At 40.1% G+C, this 27,778-nt stretch overlaps 1 protein-coding gene across 4 annotated transcripts in view; it reads left to right on the top strand.

Moving 5' to 3' along the window:
* ZCCHC10 (zinc finger CCHC-type containing 10) overlaps nucleotides 1–17,861 on the top strand; it is a 53,284-nt gene extending 35,423 nt beyond the window's left edge. For all 4 annotated transcript variants that reach the window (XM_077768625.1, XM_077768622.1, XM_077768623.1 and 1 more), the window contains 3 exons: nucleotides 12,908–13,072; nucleotides 15,735–15,776; nucleotides 16,500–17,861. In XM_077768625.1, coding sequence (XP_077624751.1) covers nucleotides 12,908–13,072; nucleotides 15,735–15,776; nucleotides 16,500–16,767 — 475 coding nt within the window. In that variant the 3' untranslated portion in view covers nucleotides 16,768–17,861. The remainder of the gene's footprint in view (nucleotides 1–12,907; nucleotides 13,073–15,734; nucleotides 15,777–16,499) is intronic.
* The last annotated feature ends 9,917 nt before the right edge of the window (nucleotides 17,862–27,778 follow it).

Raw genomic sequence — 27,778 nt, 5'->3', positions numbered from 1 at the left:
AAAAAAATTTTTTTTAATAAAAAAAAATTTTTTTTAATAAAAAAAAGAAAAAAATTTTTAAAAAGATTATTTTACAGAGAGTACACAAACAAGAGAGAAGATCAGAGGGAGAGAGTCTCTTTAAATTTTTTTAAAGTTTATTTATTTTGAGAGAGAGAGAGAGTGAACAAGGAATGGGCACAGAGGGGGGGAGAGAGAGAATCTCAATCAGGCTTTGCACTGTCAATGCACAGCCCAACTTGCGGCCCAACCCACAAACCATGAGATCATGACCTGAGCCGAAATCAAGAGTCAGGCACTTAATCAGCTGAGCCACCCAGGCACCCCAAGAGAGAGAATCTTAAGCAGGCTCCATGCTCGTGATGGACTTGATTCTATGATTGTGGGATCATGACTTGAACCTAAATCACGAATTGGACACCCAACCAATCAAGCTACCCAGATGTACCTAGGTATATATATATTTTTAAATGTTTTATTTATTTCTAGCAGAGAGAGAGAGACAGCGTGAGCAGGGGAGGGTCAGAGAGAGAGGGAGTCACAGACTCTGAAACAGGCTCCAGGCTCTGAGCTGGCAGTCAGCACAGAGCCCGACGCGGGGCTCGAACCCACGAACCGCGAGATCATGACCTAAGCGAAAGTCGGACGCTTAACCGACTAAGCCACCCAGGTGCCCCTAGGTATATTTATTTTTAAGTAATCACCACACCCAATGTGGGACTCGAATTTACAGTCCCAAGATCAAGAGTCACAATTCAGCCAGGCAGAGGCTCCAAAATTCTTCTTTTTTAATGTACAGTTTTGTGAGTTCTGACAGATCCTGTAGTCATGGAAACACCACCAAAATCAAGATATAGAACAATTTTCATCATGAAAAATTTCTTCATGACCCCTTGTAAGTAAATCCTTATCAGCTTCTGGAAACCACTGATCTTTATCTGTGGCTGTAATTTTACCATTTCCAGAATGTTGTGTGAATAGAATCAGTCTGTAGCCTTTGAGTCCGTCATTTTTCACTTGGTTAATTCCTTGAGATCCACTGAAGTTCTTGCATATAATAATAGTGCATTCTTCTTTTTTTTTTTCATTTTTGCTTATTTTTGAGAGAGAGAGGGAGAAACAAGGGGAGGGGGAGGACGAGTTGGGTAGGGGCGGGTAGATGGTTGGGGACAGAGAATCTGAAGCAGGCTCTGTCCTGACAGCAAAGAGCCCGATGTGGGGCTCGAACCTAAGAACCCTGAGATCATGAACTGAGCCAAAGTGATATGATTAACCAGCTGAGCCACCCAGGTGTCCCTCTTTTTTTAATTATTGCTAATATATCCCATTTATGGATATACAAGTTTGTTTATCCATTTGCCAGTTTAAGGACATTTTGATTATTTCCAGTTTGGTGTTCTTTAGAATACAGCTGCTATAAACATTCATGTATAGTCTTGTGTATAAACTTAAGTTTTCCTTTTTCTTTTGTAAATAATGCAAGTGTGGATTGCTTGACAATATAGTAACTAGTAACTTTATTGGAAACCTTATTAGAAATTGGCAAATGGTTTTCGAAAGTTCATCTTTTTGCACATTGCATTTCAGTTGTTCTGTACCAGTTGTTGAAAAGACACTTGATTACTTATTTTTAAGTTATTTATTTTTTTGAGAGATTGTGCAAATCCCCACGTGGAGCTCAGTCCCACAAAACTGTGAGACCATGACTTGAGCCAAAACCAAGACTCAGACACTTTCAACTGACTGAGCCATCCAGGTGCCCCCTCCACTGAATTTTGTTTGTACCTGTGTCAAGTAACAGCTGCCCCTGTATGTATATGGATTCTATTCTGTTTCATTGATCTATTTGATTATGTAAACACCACACTCCGGTGATGACTGTAGCTTTATAATAAGTCTTGAAATCAGTGTTAGTCCTCTAATTTTGTTGCAACTATTTTAGATTCTTTGTATGCATTTTTGGATCAGGTTATCAGTTCCCACAAAAGAAACTGCTAAGATTTCTATTGGAATTGCACTGAATCTATAGATCAGCTTTTGAAGAATGGATACCTTAACAGTTTGGAGTTTTCTGATGCACGAAACTGTACATGTATGTGTGTGTATTCATTTTTTTTAGACTTTTAACTTTTCTCACTGATGTTTTATAGTTCACTGTAGAGGTGTTGGACAACTTTCATCAGATTTATCTCCATGTATTGTAATAATATTTTTTTAAATTTCAATTTTCCAATTGTTTCTTGCTAATATATAGAAATACAGTTGGCTTTTAGGAGCACTTGGGTGGCTCAGTCGGTTAAGTGTCCGATTCTTGGTTTTAGCTCATGTCACTATCTCACAGTTCATGAGTTCACGCCCTTCATCACGCTCTGTACTGACAGTGTGGAGCTTGCTTGGGATTCTCTCTCTCTGCCGCTCCCACATGCTCGCTCTCTCTCAAAATAAATAAACTAAAAAAAAAATACAATTGATTTTTGTATATTGACCTTGTATCTTGTGACCTTGCTAAACTCATTTATTCTAGTAGCTCTGTTTTAGATTTTTAGGGATTTTTCAGGTGGATAGTCACCATTTATACTATCTTTTTTTGGGTTTTTTGGTATGTACATTTTTAAGATTTTCTTGTAGTTACCAAATGGCCCTTCAGAAAGTTTGTGTTACTTATAAACTTACCAGCAGTTAAGAATGTATATCTTAGGGGTGCCTGGGTGGTTCAGTTGGTTAAGCGTTTGACTATTGATTTCAGCTCAGGTTATGATCTCACGGTTACATGAATTTGAGTCCTACATTGGGGTCTACACTGACAATACAGACCCTATTGAGAATTCTCTCCTTCTCCCTTTCTCTGTGCCCTTTCCCTACTTGTACTGTCACTGTCTTTCCCAAAATACATAAATAATCTTTAAGAAAAAAAATGTAGGGGCACCTGGGTGGCTCATTCGGTTAAGCGTCTGACTTTGGCTCAGGTCATGAGCTCATGATTCATGGGTTCGAGCCCCACATCAGGCTCTGTGCTAACAGCTCAGAGCCTGGAACCTGCTTCAGATTCTATTCCCCTCTCTCTCTGCCCCTCCCCCGCTCATGCTCTGTCTCTCTCTGTCTCAAAAACAAATGAACATGAAAATATTTCTTAAAAAAAAAGAAAAGAATATATATCTTACCATATGTACAGTGCCCATTCTCTGCCTCTGCCAACAATAGGTCAATATACCAGGCATGTTGTACTATTTTAAGTATCAAAGAGGGTCATTTCACATAAAAAGCCTGTACCTTTAGAACACTTCTTTGGGCTTTAGCTTAGGATATAGAAATGGAATATTTTTTGAATAGAGTATTCATATGGATAGAAATAAATGCTAATCTTGTTTATTTTAAAATTAAAGGTCTGCCTCATTCAGCATTCTCTGGAAGATCAGTATTTTTAGGGGTGGTTAATTAATAGTTAGAACACGTCAATCATAGATGGGCTTTAGATATTTGGAATGTTCTATTTATAACAACAGAAAACTAAACGGTGCTGGTGGATAATATTTTTAATAGCTGAGATCTTAAGTGTATTAATTTAGGGAAAACAACCTCTGAGTTGGAGAAAATAACCTCTGAGTTGGAGAAGACTTTATTTTCTTGATTCTGAGAGGTTTCCTCACACTATCAATCATATTTTCATTGTTAGGAAATACTGTGAAAGGCTTTGAAATGGATTTCAAAAAAAGATTACTAGATATTATGTCTAATCCACTCTTCCTGGCTGTGTGACTCTATGAGGGCCTATCCATCATTGTCTTTGAGCTATTTTATAACTCTGAATTGTAGAAAACCAATAGGAAAGATTCTTACCCATACATACACATTGTGATTGATTCTTGCGATGTGGCTATTGACTAGTTTTTAACTATGTGTAAATTCATTTCAGCATTTTTCTCCTAATGTTTATTTATTTTTGAGGTAGGACACATGCACATGGGAGCTGGGGAGGGGCAGAGAGAGGGAGACAAGATCTGAAGCCAGGCTTTGTGCTGACAGCAGAGGGCCCAGTGCAAGGCTTGAACCCACCAACTGTGAGATCACAACCTGAGCCTAAGTCAGACTCAACCAGCTGAGCCACCCAGGCACCCCCATTTCACCATTCCTGATTGAATTGTCTTTTGAACCACTTCCACCGTCTTACTAACTCCTTTATTTTTTAAAATATATATTTTTTAGTGTTTATTTCTTTTTGAGAAAGAGAGACAGAGACAGACAGGGAGACACAGAATCCTGAAGCGGGCTCCAGGCTCTGAGCTGTCAGCACAGAGCCCAATGTGGGGCTCACACCTACAAACTGTGAGATTATGACCTGAGCTGAAGTTAGGTGCTCAACCACCTGAGCCACCCAGGCACCCTTTTACTAGTTTACTAGTTTTACTAGTTTATTTTTTAATGTTTTATTTATTTCTGAGAGAGACAGACAGACAGACAGCATGAGCAGGGGAGGGTCAGAGAGAGAGGGAGATACAGAATTTGAAACAGCTCTAGGCTCTGAGCTAGCTGTCAGTACAGAGCCTGACACGGGGCTTGAACTCATGAACCATGAGATCATGACCTGAGCTGAAGTCGGACGCTTAACCGACTGAGCCACCCAGGTGCCCAACTAGTTCCTTTATTAATTAATGATTAAATAAAACCTTTGACATATGTTTGTTTTTTCTGTATTTTTTGCTTGTTTGTTTTCAAGAGTTCACTCACAGGCTGTTTTGTATGTATTTGTAGGAGAGTCATGATTTTAAACTTAAAATATTTTTTAATGTTTATTTATTTTTGAGAGGGAGAGAGGGAGGGAGGAAGGCAGGGAGGGGCAGAGAGAGAGAGAGACAGAATCTGAAGCAGGCTCCAGGCTCTGAGCTGTCAGCACAGAGCCCGATGAGATGTGGGGCTCAAACTCACCATGAGATCATGACCTGAGCTGAAGTTGGGCATTTAACCGACTGAGCCACCCAAACACCCAATATGCTTTTTTTTTTCTTAATGTTTATTTTTCAGAGAGAGTGCAAGCGAGCTGGGGAGGGGCAGAGAGGAAAGAAGACAGAGGATGCCAAGTGGGTTTTGTGCTGACAGCACTGAGCCTGATGTGGGGCTTGATCCAAGAACCGTATCATGACCTGAGCTGAAGTCAGTGTTTATAAATTATCTTTGATGTTTCTGAATATATTATTATTAGGGTGGATTTTACAATTGTTTATGTGTTAAGGGTGTTAGTGGTTCTTTTTGCCTCAAAAGCTAATATTAAGTCCACAGAGTGTTTTATTATTGATGACTTAAAAAAAATTTTTTTTTAATGTTTATTCATTTTTGTGAGAGAGACACAGTGTGAGCAGGGGAGGGGCAGAGATAGAGGGAGACACAGAATCTGAAACAGGCTCCAGGCTCCAAGCTGTCTGTCAGCACAGAGCCTGACGTGGGGCTCCAACTCACAAGCCGTGAGATCATGACCTGAGCCAAAGTCAGACACTTAACCGACTGAGCCACCCAGGTGCCCCTATTATTGATGACTTTCAAAGTTTGCTATGACATTACATAATCAGATAAGGTCTGAAATTATTATCATGGCTCTGGCAGTTGCTTGCTGAAATTTAAGAACTATTACTAAGGAAAAGACTGGATATTCTTTATTATCTTTTAATACTATACTGAAATAGTCTTAGTTCTTTAATTGTAAGAGTTCTTCAGATTAGGAATAGTTTAAGTTTTGTACAGATGCCAAAACTAAATTATTGTCAAGATTACAGAACCTAGTCCACAATGCAGGAATTAACTAATAAAAAGTCCACTATAAGCAATATATGTTCTCTTAAACACTTGTCTGTTTCTGCAATCGTTCAATTTACAAACATCTACTGAACACCAATTATGTGTTCTCCAGGGATAACAAAGGTAACTGCTGTAGGTCAAAATTAAGAACTCAGCATCTCATCATGCAACCATGTTATGAGAAAATTTAAAGTGCCATGTATCATTAGTCCAGGTAATTGATTAGCTAATAATTTAGGTTGACAATAATAACTCCCAATTAAGTGTGTATTACCTTACACCAGATGCCTTACTGCTTGCTATATATACATCCTAGTCTATAGAATGGGAATAGTTCTTTCAAGCTCACTGCGTTGTTAGGAGATTGGATGTGATTATTCATAACTGATACTTAGCTAAAAGCCTGGCACATGGTAAATATAGGCCTTGGTTATGGTCTCATCTAATTCTCACAATAACATAGTAAAAATGGGTATTATTACATTTTTTAGAAGAGGAATCTAAGGTTCCAAAATCAGTTTTCTTTTTTTTTTTTTTTCTAGGAGAGAGAGAGAGAGACAGCGTGAGCAGGGGAGGGTCAGAGAGAGAGAGAGTCACAGACTGAAACAGGCTCCAGGCTCTGAGCTGGCAGTCAGCACAGAGCCCGACGCGGGGCTCGAACCTACGAACCGCGAGATCATGACCTAAGCGAAAGTCGGACGCTTAACCGACTAAGCCACCCAGGCGCCCCCCCCAAAATCAGTTTTCTAAGGAGCATACCGCTATCTAGTGAAAGAGCCAAAATTTAAAAAAATATATTTTAATGTTTACTTTTAAGAGAGAGAGAGAGAGAGAGTGAGAGTTGGGGAGGTTTGGAGGGGAGGAGACACAGAATGTGAAGCAGGCTCCAGGGCACTGAACTGTCACCACAGAGCCTGACATGAGGCTCGAACCCACAAACTGTGAGATCATGACCTGAGCTGAAGATGGACACTTAACTAAGCCACCCAGTGCCCCCAAAAGCCAAGATTTTTTAAAATCTTTATTGTGAAAGAAAGCGCGTGTACAAAAAAGTTCAAACAACATAACTGTGCCACTTAAATTTTTGTAAAGGGAAGATTCTACTTGATTACTGATGTGGAAATGTTCAGGTTTGGAGTGAACGGTCAAGAAAGAATTCTTGAGATATCCTGAGTGCAGAAAGGTGCTTTTATTAAAGCACAGGAACAGAACCCAAAGGCAGAAAGAGCTACCCTGGGCTTGTGACAGGTCACTGCTTTTAAACTTTCAAGTTGCAAGGGTGTTAGGGACAGCAGCCTAACTCTCTAAGGAATTTTGAAAACAAGGTTTCCAGGCCCCTGAGGGTGCTAGCTATGGTTAGGAAGAGGTCTTTATTACTCTTTGGTAAATCCTCAGTCATGAGACCCTTTAGAAGATCTATATCAGTAGGCCATATGCTTGAAGGATGACTGCTAACATATATCTTGGGGAGTAGAGATAAAGGGAGTTTCCAAAGAAATTTCTTATATGTTTAAAATAGAATCACAGGATCCTGGGGGGTTGGGATAACGTTAAGCTAAGATTTCCTTTTGCCCTTGGCAAAATGTCAACATCAAGGCAGCTGAGTACCCCTAGGAAGGTCACTCTTCTTGTTCCAAGAACTTGTCAATGGGTTGTAAGTAGTAAAGAAATTAATTTTTTCTTTTGCCTTCATTTCCCATATCAATTACCACCCAGGTCAGGTAATAAAATTGCCACTATACCAGAAGCCGTTAAGGCCTTCCCATTCGTGACCTCCTTCCTCCTTCCCAAAGGTAACCAGTCACTCAACACTTAATGGTAATTGTTTTCTTGCTTCTCTTTGTGCTTTTACTATCTAATTATGCACTGGAGTTTAATTTTGCCTGCCTTTGAACTTTATACAGAATCAGACAATTTGAATTCTTTTGAATAATTGGGCTTCTTAAATCTAAGATTCTTATATGTTAAACTGTGAAGTTTGTTCATTTTTAATATTATGAAGTATTTCACTGTATTCTGTACCACAAATTGTCCATTCTACTTCAATGTTATTTCCAGTTTTGAGGAAATTACAAATCATGCTGTTATGAATATTCTTTAGTTCTTCCTCTTCACTTCTTGAACAAGTCACCCGTAAAGCCATTAAGTAGTGTAGAGCAAGCTAGGCTTCCATGCAGAGGGTTGACTTGGCACTGGAGTATTGGAGCTGAAGTCGGGTAAGGAGGGCATCTGCATAGATGTGTGACATGATCTGTAGCGTCAGCAGGGTGTAGATGGCATGCACTGGGGGAAAGGACCAGTGTAAGATGTCAGATCCCAAAAGAGGGAGGAAGGTCCAGTGTTGGGTATCAGATCCCAAGCAAGGTGAGGAAGGTATCCACACAGAGGAGCAATTTAGCATAAGTTGTCATCATAAGGGAGAGAATATCCATACAGGGAAAGGGAGGTATAACTGGTATGAGGTGTCAGAGCCCAAGTGGAAAGAGAAATGTGACTCTGAATATCATCAGGGCTCTTATCAGTCTGATTAAAGGCTCGGACAGGGAAAGTAGATGAGCCTGAATTTTTTTTTTGTTGTACCAGAAAGCAAGGAAGTACCCCCAAAGTGAAGAAGCCATGTCAAAAGAACACAGAATCCAGCTTGAAAGTATTCCTTTCCACTGACCACATCTCGGACAGTCTGAGTATCCAAATAAATCATGTAACGAATTATACCTCATTGAATAAAATAGAAAAATATGAGTTCATACTGATAGATGAACAAATGAACTAAAAACTTAGTGGGCAAGAAATTTATGTACTTTGAAATACCAACCCACAAAATACTGTTATATCTGTTTTCACTTACACCTGTGTGACAAATCACCCCAGAACTTAGTGACTTCTTTTTTTTTTTTTAATTTTTAATATGTTTATTTTTGAGAGAGAATGGAGGGGCAGAGGGAGACAGAATCTGAAGCAGCCTCCAGGCTCTGAGGTGTCAGCACAGAGCCTGATGCAGGGCTCACTCACAAACCTTGAAACCATGGCCTGAGCCAAAGTTGAATGCCTGACCCACTGAGCAACCCAGATACCCCCCTAATTTTCATTTATTTATTTATTTATTTATTTTTAAATGTTTGTTTATTTTTGAGAGAGAGAGAGAGAGAGAGACAGAGTATGAGCGGGTATGGGGCAGAGAGAGAGGGAGACATAGAATCTGAAGCAGGCTCTGCACCATCATCACAGAGTCCAACATAGGGCTCATTCCCACAAACAGTGAAATCATGACCTAAGCCAAAATCAAGAGCTAGATGCTTAACCAACAGAGCCACCCAGGAGCCCCAGAATTTAGTGGCCGCAGTCATCTGAAGGCTTGATCAGGACTGGAGGATTTGTCTCCAATATGGCTCATTCACAGGGCTCTTGGCAGGAGGCTTCAGATCTTCACCACATGGCCTCCCTAGAGGCTGCTTCAGTGTCTACGTGATATGGCAGCTGCATGGCTTAATCTTCAAAGTCACACCATCATTCTGCTTTATTCTGGTTGAAGCAAGATGCTAAGTCTAAGCCACCTTCAAAGGGAGGAGAATTAAGGCTTCACTTTTTGAAGTGACAAGTAGGAAAGAATTTGTGGCCATCATTTAAAACCACCACAGTTAAAAAAGGACAGAAAGTAACTTTACAATGCAAGCTCTGGTAGCCCTCCTTCATCAAGGAATCAAAGTGCATAGTATCAGTAATAAGACAAATTGCTGTCTTGTATCACTGGTAGGAATACAGTGAGAAGGACACAGCCCATTTCTGTTACATTCCTGCCAAAGAGGCATGGCTTGACTCTAATCGTGCAGAAATATCCGATGTGGTAGTTGACCTCTAAGATAACCCCCAATGATCCCAGTCTCCTGGCATTCACACTCTGGTGTAGCCTCCGCTCACATTATACCAGGGTTGGTCTGTGTGACCAGCAGAGTACAGCAAAGGTAATGGTATGCCATTTTCAAGATCAGGTTATAAAAAACCATGACTGCTTTCTTAAGTTGCCTTGGTCACCCCCTCTGGGGAAAACCATGTTGTGGGCAGACCTGTCTGTGGAGAGGACAGCAGGCCAGGGAGCTGAAGCTTCCTACTGATAGTCGCATGACTGAGCTTGAAAGCAACGCAAATTGAAATACATTCTACAAAATAACTGGCCTGTACTCTTCAAAACTGTTATAGTCATAACAAGCAAGACACAACTAAGGAACTCATTAGACAGAAGGAAACTAAGGAGACTTGACAAAGGCAACATAGATGCTGAACTGGATTTTGCTATATAGAACATTATTGGGATATTTGGTGACATGTAAATGTAAGGGTTTGAAGATTAAGTAGTAGGAATGTATCTATATTAATCTCTTGATTTTCATGGTTATATTGTTACCTAGGAGAATATCCTAGTTTATAGAAAATATGCAATGAAATATTCTGAGTTGATGAGTCTTCAGGTTGGCAACTTAAAAATGATTCAGGAAAAATAGTTTTCTTTTCCTTTTTTATAAAAAAAATTATTCTCAGTGTTTATTTTTGAGAGACAGAGCATGAGCGGGGTTAGGGACAGAGAAAAGGAGACACAGAATCTGAAGCAGGCTCCAGGGTCTGAGCTGTCAGCACAGAGCCGGACATGGGGAACTCACAGACCACGAGAGCATGACCTGAGCCAAAGTGGGACACGTAACCAACTGAGCCAGCCAGACACCGGTTTTACTTTTTGTTTGTTTATTTGTTTATTATTTTTTAAATTTCCTCACTCAGCATGGGACCTCAAGATCATACTCTTCCAACCGAGTCAGCCAGGTGCCCTGCCATGTCACTTTTTTTTATACCATCTTGTAAAACATGTATTATTTGACCAGTCTGTAATCAATGTTTGTATATGGTAGAGCGTAAAGTCTCATTTTTTTCCATATGCATCACCAGTGGTCCCTGTACAATTAATAATCTGTCTTTTCCCTCCTGCTCTCTAGTGCCATGGCTGTCATAAATTAAGTGCTCTTATATAGATTAGTCTATTTTTGGGTTTTTTTTTAAATTTTTTTTTTTAATGTTTTATTTTTATTTCTAGGAGGGAGAGAGAGACAGCGTGAGCAAGGGAGGGTCAGAGAGAGAGGGAGTCACAGACTGAAATAGGCTCCAGGCTCTGAGCTGGCAGTCAGCACAGAGCCCGACGCGGGGCTCGAACCCACGAACCGCGAGATCATGACCTAAGCGAAAGTCGGACGCTCAACCGACTAAGCCACCCAGGCGCCCCAGGATTAGTCTATTTTTGGACAGTCTATTCTGTTCAATGGGCTTGTGTATCTTTGCTCCAATTTCATATTTTTAATTGGTATAGCTGTATCATAAGTCAGTGACTTTTAATCTAAGTCTTCTCCACTTGTACCTTTACAAGGGCATTCTGGCTCTTAGCCGTTTGAATTCCGTATACATTTTAGAATAAGTGTTAGCAAATCAAACAAAAACCTGTTTTGATTTTTATCAGCATTGCTTTGAATCTATTGATCAGTTTGTAGAGAATGGACATTTTAAAATTATTGAGTTTTCCAGTCTGTGAACGTTGTATTTTTCCATGTAGCTACTTACTTAGATGTTTAATTTCTCTCATGATGTTTATATTGTGCAAAGAACTCTTGTACATATTTTCTTTGTACTCTAGGTACTTGGTATTTTTTCAGGAAATTATGAATATCACCTTTTAAAATGTCATCTTAACTGTTTTTGTTGTATAGAAATTCTGTTGACTTTTATGTATTTACCTTGTATCTAATAGAGTTCAGCAAACAGTTGTCAGCTGAATCCTACTTGCTGTTTGTATTGGTGGGCTTGCAAGAATGTTAATTACAGGGCGCCTGGATGGCTCAGTCAGTTAAGCACCAGACTTTGGCTCAGGTCATGATCTAACCCACATTAAGGAGCTTGTGCCCCACTTCAGGTGAACACAAGCTTTGCTCCCCTCTCTGTCTCTCTTTCTCTGTCTCTCTGCCCCTCACTCACTTGCATCCTCTCTCAATTAAAAATAAGAATGTTAATTACATGTATATATGTATCATCAGTTGGATAATGGGAAACACTAACTTTCAACCTCAAATGAGTCTGATGTTATCTTCTAGAAAAGAATTCCATTCTTCTCCCTAGTAAACCTCTTTTATGTGGAATATTTTTGTTAATACAATATTTGTGGATTTAGGTTCTCTCTCTTGTTATGTTAGTACCTACATAATATCAATTTTGCCTCCTGATCGGCAAAGCCTGAAATTTTTACTATCTAACTCTTTACAAAGTTTGCTGACCCCAATCTAAAATCTTGCTGATCTTATGAATTATAATTATTTCAAAATACTATACCTGTAGATTCTTCTGGATTTGTAATGTACATAATATGTCATTGGTGAGGAATGACCTTTTTATTTTTTCCTTTCCAATTCTTTCATCTATTTGTCTTTACTTGCTGCATCTTAATCCTATTTCAGGGATTATGGGATTGGGATTTTTCTTCTTCTCCTTGATGACTAGAAGCTGAGCTGTATTCCATGTACACTTGGTTTATTCTTAGAATATAACTCTTTAGAGACCTAACCCTGGATACATAGTTCATCTCCCTAGCTTGTTATAAGGGTGGTTTACCCCATTGGGCACATACTCCCAGCTCGAGAATTGACTTAAATACAGAGCTGACTGCTCTAGATTTCCATTTTCTTCCATATCTTGGCTTGGTTATTCTTCATCCCATCATTAGTTCTCTGATGCCTCAGGCAGATTGTTAACAATGTTTTGATTGTCTTTTCTATTTCTGAGCTGTGGAGTTGGTCTGAGTTACTTATTCTGCCGTTAGTAGGTTGGAATTGAGGAATGAAGATTTGAATTGAGTTCTAACTCCCGAGGTCCATGGTCTTGACTACTTACTATACTGCCTTGTAACTAAATCTAACATAATAAACAATTTAAAGTGTATACTTATGTTTATTTTTGACCTTAAAAAAGTTTATATTGTGTATATTTTTCAGGATAGAAAATGTCAAGTCAAAATCTTATTGCCTATATTTTTTCCTTTCTTTCCTTTTTCCTTTTTTCTTTTTTCTTTTTTTTTTCTTTTGCTCTGCAGTGAAGCAAATAAGCAACATGTAAGATGTCAGAAGTGCCTAGAATTTGGACATTGGACTTATGAATGCACAGGAAAAAGAAAATACCTACACAGGCCTTCAAGAACAGCAGAACTAAAGAAAGCTTTAAAAGAAAAAGAAAACAGATTATTATTATTACAACAAAGGTAAGTTTACATGTGGGAGTTTCTTTCTTTCTTTCTTTTTTTTTTTAAGGAGGCTTTGCACCCAGGGCAGAGCCCAATGCAGAGTCTGAGCCCGCAACCACAAGATCAAGACCTGAGCTGAGTTCAAGAGGCACATGCTCAACCAACTGAGCCATCCAGGCACTCTCCCAAGGAGTATTTTTATTTATAGAATTTGTTAACAACTAAATGTCTCATGTTTATTTATTTTTGAAAGCGAGGGGGCGGGGGGGTGGAGGGGACAGCGAGAGAGGGAGACACAGAATCCAAAGCAGGCTCCAGGCTCTGAGACATAAGCACAGAGCCTGATGTGGGGCTCAAACCCATGGACCGTGAGATCATGACCTGAGCTGAAGTCAGACGCCTAACTAACTGAGCCCCTCTTGTTCTCAAAAATACATAAAACTAGAGGCACCTGGATGGCTCTCTCAGTTAAGTGTCTGACTTTTGATTTCAGCTCAGGTCATGATCTCATGGTTGGTAAGATCTAGTCCTGCATCGGGCTATGTGTTGACACTGTGGAGTCTGCTTGGGATTCTCTCTCTCTCCCTCTGTCTGCCCCCTCTGTCCCTCTCAAAATAAATAAGTAAGTGTTAAATAAAAATACATAAAATTACATGAATTTTAGATATGGCTGTATTCTATAAAAACTGATTTTTGATTCATTGACAAAATGATAAAAGTATATGAATCTCAGTGATCATGAATTCTTGGGGTGTGACTTGATAAACGTATTCCTATCACTTATTTTACCGTGAAAATAGTAGTAATTCCATTATGTAAGGCAATTTTGCATAAATACATATATATATTTGAGGACTCAGGAAATAAGGAGAAAAACATTATCTAGAAAATACAGAGAAGTCAAGAATATAAAAATGTTAAATTTACAGGACAGTGTTATAGTAATAGAATTAATTATGTAATTTAAAACCCTGATTTAATATGCATGTTTGGCAGAAATATAGCAGCAAACCATTTGTATATTTTAAAAGTCATCAGACTTTGTTCTTTAGAAATAATGTGAGGAAACACAGTCTTGAAGTATTAAATGTCTGGTTATAATAATAGTAAATAACTGGAGGTGCCTGGATGACTCAGTTGGTTAAGTGTCGAAGTCTTTTTTAATTTTTTTTAATGTTTTATTTATTTCTGAGAGAGAGAGAGAGAGGTAGCATGAGCAGGGGAAGGTCAGAGAGAGAGGGAGATACAGAATCCAAAGCAGGCTCCAGGCTCTGAGCCGACTGTCCGCACAGAGCCTGACGTGGGGGTCGAGCCCACAAACTGTGAGATCATGACCTAAGCCGAAGTCAGACGCTTAACCAAACTGAGCCACCCACGTGCCCCATGTGTTGAACTCTTGATCTCAGCTCAGGTCTTGATTTTGGAGTCATTAGTTCAAGCCCCGTGTTGGGCTCCACGCTGGGAGTGGAGCCTACTTAAAAATTTTTTAAGTAAATAAATAAAATAGTAAATAACTGAACATGTAGGAGACATGAAGAAAAAGAAATGGCTATTTGATTTCATTTTATTTTTTATTTTATTATTTAATTTTTTTTGTTAGAGAGAGAGAGAGAGTGAAAGGGGGAAAAGGTCAGAGGGAGAGAGAGAAAATCTTAAGCAGGCTCCATGCCCAGTGCAGAGCCCAATGCAAGGCTCCATGTTATGACTCTTGGATTATGGCCAAAATCAAAAGTCAAACGCTCAACTGACTAAGTCACCCAGGTGCCCTAGAAATGGTTATTTTATTTTTAATTTTTTTATATGTTTATATAGTTTTGAGAGAGAGAGCGCGTGAGCAGAGGAGAGGCAGTGAGAAGGACACAGAATCTGAAGCAGGCTACAGGCTCTGAACTGTCTACACAGTGCCCCATGCAGGACTCCAACCCATGAACTGTGAGATCATGACCTGAGCTGAAGTTCAAGGCTCAACAGGCACTCCCAGAAATGGCTTTTTTATAGACCTGTTTGTTTTTAATGTTTTTATTATTTATTTTTGAGAGAGAAAGACAGTGTGAACAGGGAAGGGGCAAAGAGAGAAGGAGACACAGAATCTGAAGCAGGCTCCAGGCTCTGAGCTGTCAGCACAGAGCCTGAGGTGGGGCTCAAGCTCATGAACCGCGAGAAAATGACCTAGGCCAAAGTCAAATGCTTAACCGACTGAACCACCCAGCTGCTCCTGGAAATGGTTATTTTAAATTAAATGTTGCTTTCCTTTTTTCTTTTTTTAATGAAATAGTAATTTATAAGTCTGGAGACTGAAATTATAAATTACAGTTGCTGTTTTGCTGTTTGGTTATTCGATATGTAGTTGATTTAGCCATGTCAACCTTAACTCAAAACTAAAAAAGAATCAAATTGGTGCCCTCAGTCCTCTTAATCACCAACTTACCTGGCTTCTAAGATACAGTTGATAACATCTATCTTACCTTTTAAGTACTGATTAAGTTGACTGCATGTATCATATGCAGCCTACAGTAGGGAACGTACTTACTGGTTATAACAAGAAAATGCTGGACTCAGTACATGTCACGAAAGACAAAGTGTTTCTCCAATGTAAAACAGTTTTGGGGAGAGCTGAAGGATTTGCCTGAGCTGTATAATCACTATTAACAGAAGCTTTTTTCCTCCTCATGTTTATCAGCATCGGAGAAACTAATGTAGAAAGAAAGACGAAGAAAAAAAGGTAAGTGTGGCTTTAGTAGTATTATGGAGATAATAAAGAATCCCAGTTGGTGGGATGGGAAGAGTGATTTTAAAACACTACTGATAAAGTTTGGATCTGAAGTCTCTGGTCTGTATTTCATGATTAAGTATCATCCCATTTTCAGATATGTTCCTCTCTCTCCCTGACTGGAATTTATTGCCTTCATTTCTCCTTTTTCTCCAACTTTCCAGAGTATACCTGGAAGTGGTAAATATTTTCTCTTAGAAATATCTCTTATTCTCTTAGAATAGGAAATGTTATTAGACTGGTTAAAAAAAATTTTTTGTTGGCCAGCTACATCCGGTTCAAAGTAAAGATTATGAAACATTTACCGGGCTCCCTGGGGCTTAAATAAACCCAACTGTTACATTGCAACTTTCCTCTAACGTGATTCATTCCGGAGCATAGGAACAGTAGCAACACTGNCCAGCACTATGTTAAACAACAGTGGTGAGAGTGGACATCCCTGTCGTGTTCCAGATCTCAGGGGGCAACACTGCTCTTGAACTCTAGCAATGAGAGTTACATTGCTAACGTAAAACCTGGGGTCGCCGCAGGATTACTAGGTGTTCCGTCCGCGACGCATCACATGGAGGGATCACACGCTAGCCGAGCTTCAGTGTGTGCACGTACCTGAAATTGCTTGTCGACATTCTGTTCACTGTCCGCTCCCCACGCGCGTACCTCCTTGCTGTCTAACAGGTCTAAGAGTGTAACCAGTTCCAGTAGCAACAGCAGTGACAGTTCAGCCAGCGACTCTTCATCCGACAGTGAAGAAACGTCTACCTCATCCTCCTCAGAGGACAGTGACACCGATGACAGCTCCTCCAGTTCCTCATCTTCTTCCTCCTCCACGAGCTCTTCTTCATCCTCTGAGTCAGACTCAGATTCCAGCTCTTCCGGTAGCAGCAGCACCAGCACAGAGAGCAGCTCCGAGGATGAACCACCAAAGAAGAAGAAAAAGAAATAGAATTTCTCCATCCCTCTTGGACTGCCGGACGGGGAACGTTAATGCGATTCTCGAAAGGGAACTTAGATTATGTTAAGGCCAAATAGGTTACCCAGTCAGCGTTTCTAGAGTTGAGAAGTTTCTAACTGTTTTACACATCATAAAAGCATAAAGAGTATTAATAATGGATTATATATATATATATATAAGATTCTTTTTTATTTTAAAGGTAAATCTTGTTTTTCTTTTTTACCTTTAATCTGTATCTCTGAAACTTAATCAAAGCTGAATCCAGTAAATCTGTTTTTGTGATGAAACTTTTCTTTTCTCCCTGTGAAGTAAATGCCGTGCTTTGTCACATGTTAGCACTGTGCGTCAGGCATTGTTAGGACGATGCGCTCCAGGACCTGGCCGAGAATTTCTAATGCTTTTGGCCGCGTGTTATTATGTAAGATTTAACACCTTGTTACTATGAACTTGGGAGTTTTCCTCTTAGTAAATGTGCTCTATTTTTATGTTTATGTTCAGAAAGTTATTCTGGCTCCTTATCTTAAATGAAAAGCTCAAGGAACCTGTTAATATATTTATGCCTTTTCAGTGGTACAAGTGTCCACTTACTGTGTCACATTATTCATTTTCTCCTGGTTCTTAGAGTTACTGTTTTCTGAGGAAAATCAATCTAGAGGAACCTAAAAAGGAACCAAAATTCTGAAACTACTTAGAAGTCTAATCTTGGTGCCTTTTGATAACTTGTGTGTATCAGAAAAAGAGTCACTTCTAATTTAAGTAAAAGTGGTATAAATATCTTTGTGTTACTATGCTATAGAAGGTAGGAGAAGAAGAAGAGGAGGGAGGGAGAAAGGTAGTTTTTACTGAAAATTAGGACGATGTTGGTTGCCTTTTATTAAGTTTGTGTAAGCGTTCATAAAGATTGCCTTTTACCATTTTTGCGATTGTGATTTGACCATGTATATGGCAGCTGCTCATACATGGCGGTCTACTGTGTAAATATGAATGACTTGGATTAACCTCGTGTGTTTACATAGCATAACACAGTTGAAATGTAGCCTGAAAGATTAAAAGGAAATATTGCACAATCTTTCTTACACGTGAAATACTCTGCTGTGGTGAAATTACTTAGTTTTGCATGACATCATTCTGGGATGTCTTTTAAGCTTTTGGGAAGAGGTATCATTTGTAGAAAAATCTTGATTTGGACTAAGTAAGGGTTTTTAAACTATGAATGTTGTCTTTTTTATATTTTTATGAGAATGTAGAAAATTGCTTTTGAAAAAATGAGCTTCTATTTAAATGTTCAAATATATATGTTGTAAGTTTAAGGAGCCTGTAATTCCTTGTATGTTTTATAGAGCCAGCTATTTTCAGTGATTGTAAATAACTCTCAAAAACATCATTTCAAAGGCTCCATACAGGACATATCAACTGACAGGTAGGTTTAATAAGTTACTAGTTAATCCCATTTTACATGAGTAGTCTCTGTAAGGGCATTTTTAGCAGTTAAAGAACTTGGAAGAGAAAAGGAAAGTATACTTAGGTTGCAGCACTTGTAATTAAATAAAATTCATCGTTTGTGCTCCTAAGCTTAAGCATCTATTATCTCTTTGATATTTTACTTAATGCTAGCTCTTACTCTTTTTGAGAGTAAGGACCTTTAAGCAAATACTAATTACTTTTACTGTTGTAATTGTTACAAGGTATACCTGAAGTGTATACCTTGTATACACCTGAAGAAGTGCAGAAGGAAGCAATTCTGTTCTTTACTAGTCATACAGTTCATTCAAAACAGAATCAGTGGTGGGGCGCCTGGGTGGTTCAGTAGGTTGAGCGACCAACTCTTGATTTTCACTCAGGTCATGATCCAAGTGTTGTGGGATCAAGCTTTGTGTAGAGCTCTGTGCTGAGTGTAGAGCCTGCTTGAGATTCCCTCTCTCTTCTTCTTCCCCTCCCCCCTCAAAACAAATAACAAAGTAACAAAAACAAAAAACAGAATCAGTGGCAAAGTAGAGTCTAACTTCCAAAGAGTTACTCCCTATCCTGCCTAAAAAGCAAGAATCTGGAAGTTGAGTCCCTGACAAATGTCTTTTTTTCTTTTAATGTTTGTTTATTTTTGAGAGAGAGAGAGTACAGGAAGGAGAGAGGCAGAGAGAGAGGGAGACTGAGAATCTGAAGCAGGCTCCACACTATCAGCATAAAACCCAACACAGGCCTCGAACTCACAAACTGTGAGATCATGACTTGAGGCGAAGTCAGACGCTCAACCAACTGAGCCGCCCCCTGACTGTCAGGCGCCCCCTGACAAATGCCCTAAATGTATCATTCCTCAGCCACAACCATATCAAGAAGAATCATCAGATCATAGGTTTTCATTCCACAAACATTTCATTAGTACTTTGCCCTGGAATTAAAATATAGTGTAGGCTACACATTAGCCCTGGTAATGGGAGAAAAGTGCAAAGAAGGTATACTTCATGTTCATAGGTTTGCAAATATTGCAAAAAATGCTACTATTGACATATATACTTCACCCAGCTTCCCCTTATGTTAGCATCTTCCAACCATAGTTCACCAGCTTTTGTCTGAATGTTCTTTTTCTGTTCCAGAATATGACTCAGAATATAGAGTTAGCTACTAGCAAGTCTGCTTCTGTCTGTAACAGTTCCTTAGTCGTTCCTAGTCTTTCATGCTCTTATTGTTTTATAAGAGTGTTTATCAATTGTTTTACCTAATGTCCCTCAATTTGGGTTTATTGGTGTCATCTTGTGATTGAACTGAGGCTGTAATTTTTGGATGATGACAGCAGTGAAGCTGTCCTCCATCCACCCTATCACAGGATTTCTACTGTCAGCATGTCTTACTTATTATTAGTGAAGTTGACCTTGATTATTTGCTGAAAGTGGTTTCTGGCAGATTTCTCCACTGTCAAGTTCCCTTTTTAGTTAACAGGTATCTTGGGGGAANACTTATTATTAGTGAAGTTGACCTTGATTATTTGCTGAAAGTGGTTTCTGGCAGATTTCCCGCTGTCAAGTTCCCTTTTTAGTTAACAGGTATCTTGGGGGAGACGCTTTGAGACCAAGTAAAGAGCTGCTCCATACTCACCCACTGCTTGTGGTGGGTCCCATCTACAGTTATTACTGTGATGCTTTGCAAGTGGTGATTTTTCTATTTCCCTCTCTCCTATGCTAACTGGAACTCTCCAAGGGAGAGCTGTCTCTTCTCCCCCATTTTTTAATCTTTTAATTTTCTGAAGATCCAGTTGGCTTTATTAAGTAATTCATGAATTGATTAGCATTCCATCTAGCAAGGAGAGAGATGCACCTCTGCCATTTATTTAACTGATTTTTGTATACTGTGTCTTCAGATGTTTATTTTGTCCTGTGAGTTAAAATCCAGTAATCCTTTTGTTTCTTTTGTTGCTCACATTATTCCACCTTCGGCTATTCGGAGAGCTCATTCGTGGTGGCTCCTTTATACCTGAAACAAATTGGCATTGTTTGTTTGTTTGTTTTTTGTATTTCCTTACGTTCTGGACCCACAAGATGTCCCAGGTTTCATGTTCCAGTTCAGGTGTCCCCGACCCACCTTTGGAACCAGCCACTTCTCTGAGAGGTCCGCCCTGGTTTCTGATCGAAGAATGGTGTTTAGAATCCAGGATCTTGGTGCTGTCTTACTATATTTTATGTATTTTTTTAAAAATATTTTATTTATTTCTAGGAGAGAGAGAGAGAGACAGCGTGAGCAGGGGAGGGTCAGAGAGAGAGGGAGTCACAGACTGAAACAGGCTCCAGGCTCTGAGCTGGCAGTCAGCACAGAGCCCGACACGGGGCTCGAACCCACGAACCGCGAGATCATGACTAAGCGAAAGTCGGATGCTTAACCGACTAAGCCACCCAGGCGCCCCTATATTTTATGTATTTTGATTAACAGTGTACAAAGGTAGTTAGATAAGACATGAAGTCTTGCCATTAGCTGGAAGAGAGTCCTTGCCGTCAACATTTCCCATGTAGCTTTACGTCTACAGGACTTCTCGGGAGCAATGCTTTCTCTGACAACAGTTGGAAGAGGCAAAGCCTTTCATTTAAAATTGTCACCCCAGGGGTGCCTGGGGGNAAATTGTCACTACTGCCTCCTTTTCCCCACTAGAATATATCTAAATTCAGACATGGGTCAAATATCTGTTTTCTGAAAACAAGCTGAGCTGTCAACAGGAAAAAAAAAAAGTATTATATATACGTGTGACCATACTGCCATACCTTGGATTATGGGACCTTAATGGGAAGAATGTGGCCCAAAGCAGTATGTCAAATTGTATGCTTGTATGCTACCCTGCAGGTTTTTATACCTTGGGTAAGTTGTGCCATAGAAAGATTTAGATGTGGGTGTGTGTGTGTGTGTTAGAGAGGGGGGGAATAGAAATGTATCATTAAAGAGGAAAAGAGAAAGGAAAGCCAATATGATACATGGGCTGCAGATGTTAGAGTAATTTTAGGAAGGGATACAGGTGGAAGTTGAAGACCTAGAAATTGCCAGTATTCTCAAAAAGTCTTTTTTTAAAAATTTCCCCCTCAGGCAAATCCTTTTTCTTTTTTTTTTTATAGTTTATTTTTGAGACAGACAGAGAGAGAGATACAGAGCACAAGCGGGGGAGGGGCAGAGAGAGAGGGAGACAGAATCTGAAACAGGCTCCAGGCTCCAAGCTGTCAGCACAGAGCCTGATGCGGGGCTCGAACAACGAACCGCGAGATCATGACCTGGACCAAAGTCAGATTCTTAACTAACTGAGCCACCCAAGCGCCCCTCAAAAAGTCTTATGTAACCTCAAGGGTACTTGTGCTGACTATTCAAGGTAACCTGTAATATCAACCATAAACATAAGTAGAACACCTGTTTAGAAGGTCCTATACAACAATGTATAGTAACACTTGAACAGTGGTTTCCTTGGAGTTCACACTCTAGTTTGGGGAGACCAGACACACAGAAACCTGAACAACGAAGAGGACTTTGAGTTAAATGTGAATAATGGGTGCTGATTAAAGCCAAGCAAGGCCAAAGCTCAAGCTGGCAGTAAGAGAAAAATGATAGGAAGCAAGCCTATTTGTGCCATGGAACTCTGGAAAGGCTCCAAACTTGAAAGCACCAAGTACTTTCCAGCCGAGGCGCAGGGAAGGCTTGAAGACAAGAAGGCCAGGGGAAAGTTTATGTGAGAATCTGCACCTCCGTGCACTCCTCTCCTGTTCATGCTGTCTTGGTGGTTTATTTTATATTTAATCCCCTTATGGTGAGAGTTTATGAATACACAGTAGTGAGCCCCAGTGTTCAACCTGCCATGATTAGTGATTAAAGTGATTATTAGATTAATTTAAAATTAAGGATGATACAAAGTGCCATATGCTAAGAGCTACTTGGGGTGTAGACAATAAGTGCTATTAGACCACACTGATGAGTACCTAGCTAGATCTGACTCTCCCCAAAATTCTCTGGACAAAATCAAGAATGAAATATAATTGCTGAATAACTTTTTTTATATAGACATTGTTGCACATTTCATAAAATGATTACCTTCCTTAAGAAGTCATGAGGGTACTTTGAAAAAAAGGTTTCCGTACTAGGCAAATTCATATTAAGGTCTGGGATCACAAAACATGTAAGCCAAGGCCATTAGATACTTGCACAAAGAAATCATCCCCAACGAGTTAGCTCTCTTGAAGGAAATCATGAGTATGTGGACAAAGAAGAAATCACTCATTCATGCAAAATGTCATAGCTATTGGTAAGTACCTGCCTCTGTCCACCAAGGATTCACAGGCTATTACTTAACAATTATAGATAGTGCTTATGTGATAAAAAGAAGTTGCTGAGAGCTTAGAGGCTGAAACAATTGCTTGGAGAGTTTGGATAAGCCTTTCACAGAAGGTGTATTTGGCTGAGAAAGAATTGGTGGGCATGGCTGGCGGCCTGCTTATGTGGACAACAGCAGGGATTGAGGCTATATGGGGGTGGGGGAAAGGAGTGCTATATTCCCAAGGCTTATATATCACGCTAAGGAATTTGTATTTTATCTGGGAGATGACAGGAGAGCCTCACATTAAAAAAAACTTTTAAAATCTCAAGAATGTCAAGATTAGAAGTAGAGGATCAATTAAGTGACTTGATCTATAAGCAAAACAAAGCCCCAAGACCCCACTAAGAACTAAATTGTGACGCAGGCACCTGGGTGGCTCAGTTGGTTGAGTGTCTGACTTCGGCTTGCGTCATGATCTCACGGCTCGTGAGTTTATGAGTCCTAGCCCCGCATGGGGGCTCTGTGCTGACAGCCAGGAGCCTGGAGCCTGCTTCAGATTCTGTGTCTCTCCCTCTCTCTGCCCCTTCCTCACGCTCACTCTTTCTCTCTCTCTCAAAAATAAACAGTAACAATTTTTTAAATTAAAAAGCTAAATTAGGGGCGCCTGGGTGGCTTAGTCGGTTAAGCGTCCGACATTCGCTTAGGTCATGATCTCGCGGTTCGTGGGTTCGAGCCCCGCATCGGGCTCTGTGCTGACTGCCAGCTCAGAGCCTGGAGCCTGTTTCAGAGTCTGTGACTCCCTCTCTCTCTGACCCTCCCCTGCTCATGCTGTCTCTCTCTCTCCCAGAAATAAATAAAACATTAAAAAATTAAAAAAAAAAGAGAGAATCTGACTCTTGATTTCAGCTCAGGTCATGACCTCAAGGTTTAGTGAGATCAAGCCCCACCTCTGGCTCCATAATGACAGATGGCGACTGCTAGAGATTCTCTCTCTGCCCCTCCCTCTCTGTTTCTCTCAAAATAAATAAATAAACATTTTAGAAAAAGAAAAAAATGCAAAAATAAGAAGAAAGGAGATAATGAAGATCAGAGCAGAGGTCAATTAAATAGTAAATGAACAAATAATAAAGTCAATGAATCCGAAAGGTGGTTCTTTGAGAAGATTAGTAAAATTAATAAACCTCTAGCCAGACTGCTCAGGATAAAGATAGAGAAAGTACAAATTAGCAGTATCAGGAATGAGAGAGAGAACATCACTACGGATTCCATGGATATTAAAAAACACTAAGGGAGGGGTGCCTGAGTGGTTCAGGCGGTGCAGCAACCGAATTCGGCTCCAGTCATGATCTCATGATTTGTGAGTTCAAGCCCCGTTTTGGGCTCTGTGCAGATAGCTCAAAGCCTGGAGCCTGCTTCCGATTTTGTGTCTCCCTCTCTCTGTGTGTCTCCCTTGTAATGAACGTACTGAATAATGAATGTAATGAATAAACATTAAAAAAAATTTTAAAGACTCTAAGGGAATAATGTACATTTATTCATTTAATAAATAAGATGAAACAAAAATTACTTGGAAGCCAAACAAGTTTCACTTGAAGAATAGACAGATGACTTAAATACCCATATATTTATAAAGAAATAGTATTTTCCCAGAAACAAAACCCCATTCTTAGAAAAAATTGTTTTTGTACTTTTTGGAAAAGATTTCTATTTATATGGGGCTCCTGGGTGGCTTAGTCGGTTAAGCGTCCGACTTTCGCTTAGGTCATGATCTCGCGGTTCGTGGGTTCGGGCCCCGCGTCGGGCTCTGTGCTGACTGCCAGCTCAGAGCTTGGAGGCTGTTTCAGTCTGCGACTCCCTCTCTCTCTGACCCTCCCCTGCTCACGCTGTCTCTCTCTCTCCCTCTCCTAGAAATAAAACATTAAAAAAAAAAAGATTTCTATTTATAAACCGAAAGGTAGAGGTGCCTGGGTGGCTCGGTTGGGTAACCAGCTTTGGCTCAGGTCATGATCTGGTGGTTTGTGAGTTCAAGCCCTGCATCAGGCTTTGTGCTGACAGCTTGGAGCCTGGAGCCTGCATTGGATTCTGTCTCCCTCTCTCTCTGCTCCTCCCACACTCTTACTCTGTCTTTGTCTCTCTCAAAAATAAATAAACATTAAAAAAAAACCCAAAAGGTAAAAAAATTTCTAACAAGGGTGCGTGGGTGGCTCAGTTGGTTAAGCATTCAACTTCAGCTCAGGTCATGATCTCACGGTTCATGGGTCCAAGCCCTGCATCAGGCTCTGTGCTGACAGCCAGCTCAGAGCCTGGAGCCTGTTTCCAGTTTTGTGTCTCCTTCTCTCTGACTCTCCCCTGCTCATGCTGTCTCTTTCTCTCTCTCTCAGAAATAAATAAAACATTAAAAAAATTCTAACAAGGAATAATTGAAAAAGGAATCAAATTGTTTCTATATATTGGAGGATTTTCCAGAGATGTTTCTGTGATTGACTGATTTTTAATTTAGTTCCAACTATGGTCAGGAATTCCTTGTTTAAAACTTTTTTTTAATGTTTGTTTTATTTTTGAGAGACAGAGACAGAGCATGAGTGGGGCAAGGGCAGAGAGGGAGGGAGACACAGAATCTGAAACAGGCTCCAGGCTCTGAGCTGTCAGCACAGAATCTGATGCAGGGCTTGAAATCATGACTTGAGCTCAAGTCAGGCACTAAAGTCACTGAGCCTCCCAGGCATCCCTGGTCTGGTATTCCTTGTATATACCTAATATGGCTTGAATCCTCTTACCCTTATTGAGACTTGTTTTATGATCTGGAACATGCACTATCTTGGCAAAGGTACCTTATGGATGTTCTGAGTGCATTCTGAAAAGAATGCGTATTCTACTATTGGGTGGAGTCTTCTATAAATGTGAAGGTACACAGGTTAGGCATGTGAGTAAGAACTGAAAATGAGGGGCACCTGCTTGGCTCAGTGAGTTGAGCATCGACATTGGCTCAGGTCATCATCTCGAGGCTCCTGTGCTGACAGCTCAGAGCCTGGAGCCTGCTTCAGATTGTGTGTCTCCCTCTCTCTCTGCCCTTCCCCCACTTGCACTTTGTCTCTCTCTCTCAAAAATAATAAATAAACTTTTAAAACATTTTTTTAAAAAAAAAGAACTGAAAATGAAATTGAACCAATATAAAAAAATAGACTTTGTTGTTCATTAGTGGGGTCCCCTCCCCTCCACCGTGGAAGTTGCTTAAAGTCACTGCAAGCATCTGAGAGAAAATTATGGTTTGGATTGGTGTAACCAGCCTTTCAGACGGTTCCCAATGATCCTCATTTCCTGTTATTTATGCCCTTGTATAGTCCCTTCCCACACTGAATCAGGGCTGATCTAGGTAACCAGTGGAATAAAACAAAAGTGACAGTGTGTGACTTCAGAGGCTAGGTCATAAAAGGCAATACGGCTTCTGCTTTGTCTCTTGAAACCCTCACTCCATGGCATGAGGGGACTCAGGTAGCCATGTAGAGACCCCAGTGCAGAGGAACAGTCCTCCAATCAACCTTCCAGTCACGTCTGATCCTCCATCCCCACTTAAGTCTTCAAAGGATTGATTATCATCTTTCGAGAGACCCTCTAAGCCAGAACTACCTACCAAAGCCACACCTGCCTTCCTGACCCACAGAAATTGTGAGAGATAATAAATGGTTACTGTTGTTTTAAGCCACTAAGGTTTTTTTTTCAATGTTTATTTATTTTTGAGAGAGACAGAGACAGAGACCGAGACAGAGAGACAGAGCACAACAGGGGAGGGACAGAGAGAGAGGGAGACAGAATCTAAAGCAGGCTCCAGGCTCTGAGCTGTCAGTATAGAGCCCTGACATGGGGCCTGAACCATGAGATCATGACCTGAGCTAAAGTTGGACGCTAAACTGACTGAGCCACCCAGGGGCCCCTAAACCACTAAGTTTTGAGCCGTTTGTTATGTAATAATAATAATTTAAAAATCCTAATGTTTACATGTTTTATTTTTTTAATTTTTATTAAAATTTTTTTTAATGTTTTATTTATTTCTGAGAGAGAGACAGCATGAGCAGGGGAGGGTCAGAGAAAGAGGGAGACACAGAATCCAAAACAGGCTCCAGGCTCTGAGATGGCTGTCAGCACAGAGCCCAACATGGGGTTCGAACCCACGAACTGTGTGATTATGACCTGAGCCGAAGTCAGACGCTTAACTGACTGAGCCACCCAGGCACCCTGTATTCATATGTTTTAAAGTAAACATTTTTTAAAAAAATTTTCAAATGTTTACTTATTTTTGAGAGAGAGAGAGAGAGAAAGAATGTGAGTGGGGGAAGGGCAGAGAGAGAGGGAGACACAGAATCTGAACCAGGCTCTAGGCTCTGAGCATCAGCACAGATCCCAACCCGGGGCTCAAACTCACAAACTGTGAGATCATGACTTGAGCTGAAGTTGGAGGTCTAACTAACTGAGCCACCTAGGCGCCCCAAAAGGAACATTTATTAAAGGACCACATTTAAGTTTTTGCTCAATGTTCATCTCTAATGAGAGATTTTTCCTAGCCAACCTAGCTAAAATAGTACCTGTACCCTTTCCGCCTTTTTCTCTTTGTATTTATACCTGAATGATGATCATATACATGTATTTGTTGGTCTGTGTCTTCACTAAAATAGAAGCCTCACAAGCACTGTTTTGTTGACTCCTGACTCTTATAATCTAGGATGCTTATGATTCTGTCTGGTATATGATAGGCACTCAATAGATAATTGTTTGAAATATGAATAAATGAATGATAAATAAGATTGTTAATATTTTCATTTGCCTTAATAGTATACTTGGACTCATTTCTGGGGCAGAGGTGGGAGTGATGGACATATAGAGACTATGAGCCATGAGCAAATTTGTACTAACTAGTTTTCATAAAGTTTGCATTAGAATCATGACACCAAAAAATGTTTTATGGAGGTGCCTGAGTGGCTCAGTTAGTGAAATCAGTATCTGACTCTTGATTTCAGCTTAGGTCATGATCTCATGGTTCGTGAGTTAGAGCCTCGCATCTGGCTCTTCACTGACGGTGCGGAGCCTGCTTGGGATTCTGTCTCCCTCTCTGTCTGTCCCCTCTCTCTCTCTCAAAAAGAAAAATCTTTGGGGTGTCTGGGTGGCTCAGTTGGTTAAGTATCTGACTTTGGCTTAGGTCACGAATGCAGGAATCATCGCACTTGAGTTTGGACC

Source organism: Crocuta crocuta, unplaced genomic scaffold (genome assembly GCF_008692635.1).
Source record: "Crocuta crocuta isolate KB4526 unplaced genomic scaffold, BGI_CrCroc_1.0 scaffold64, whole genome shotgun sequence".
Lineage (NCBI taxonomy): Eukaryota > Metazoa > Chordata > Mammalia > Carnivora > Hyaenidae > Crocuta > Crocuta crocuta.
This window is presented reverse-complemented; position numbering and strand designations above follow the sequence as displayed.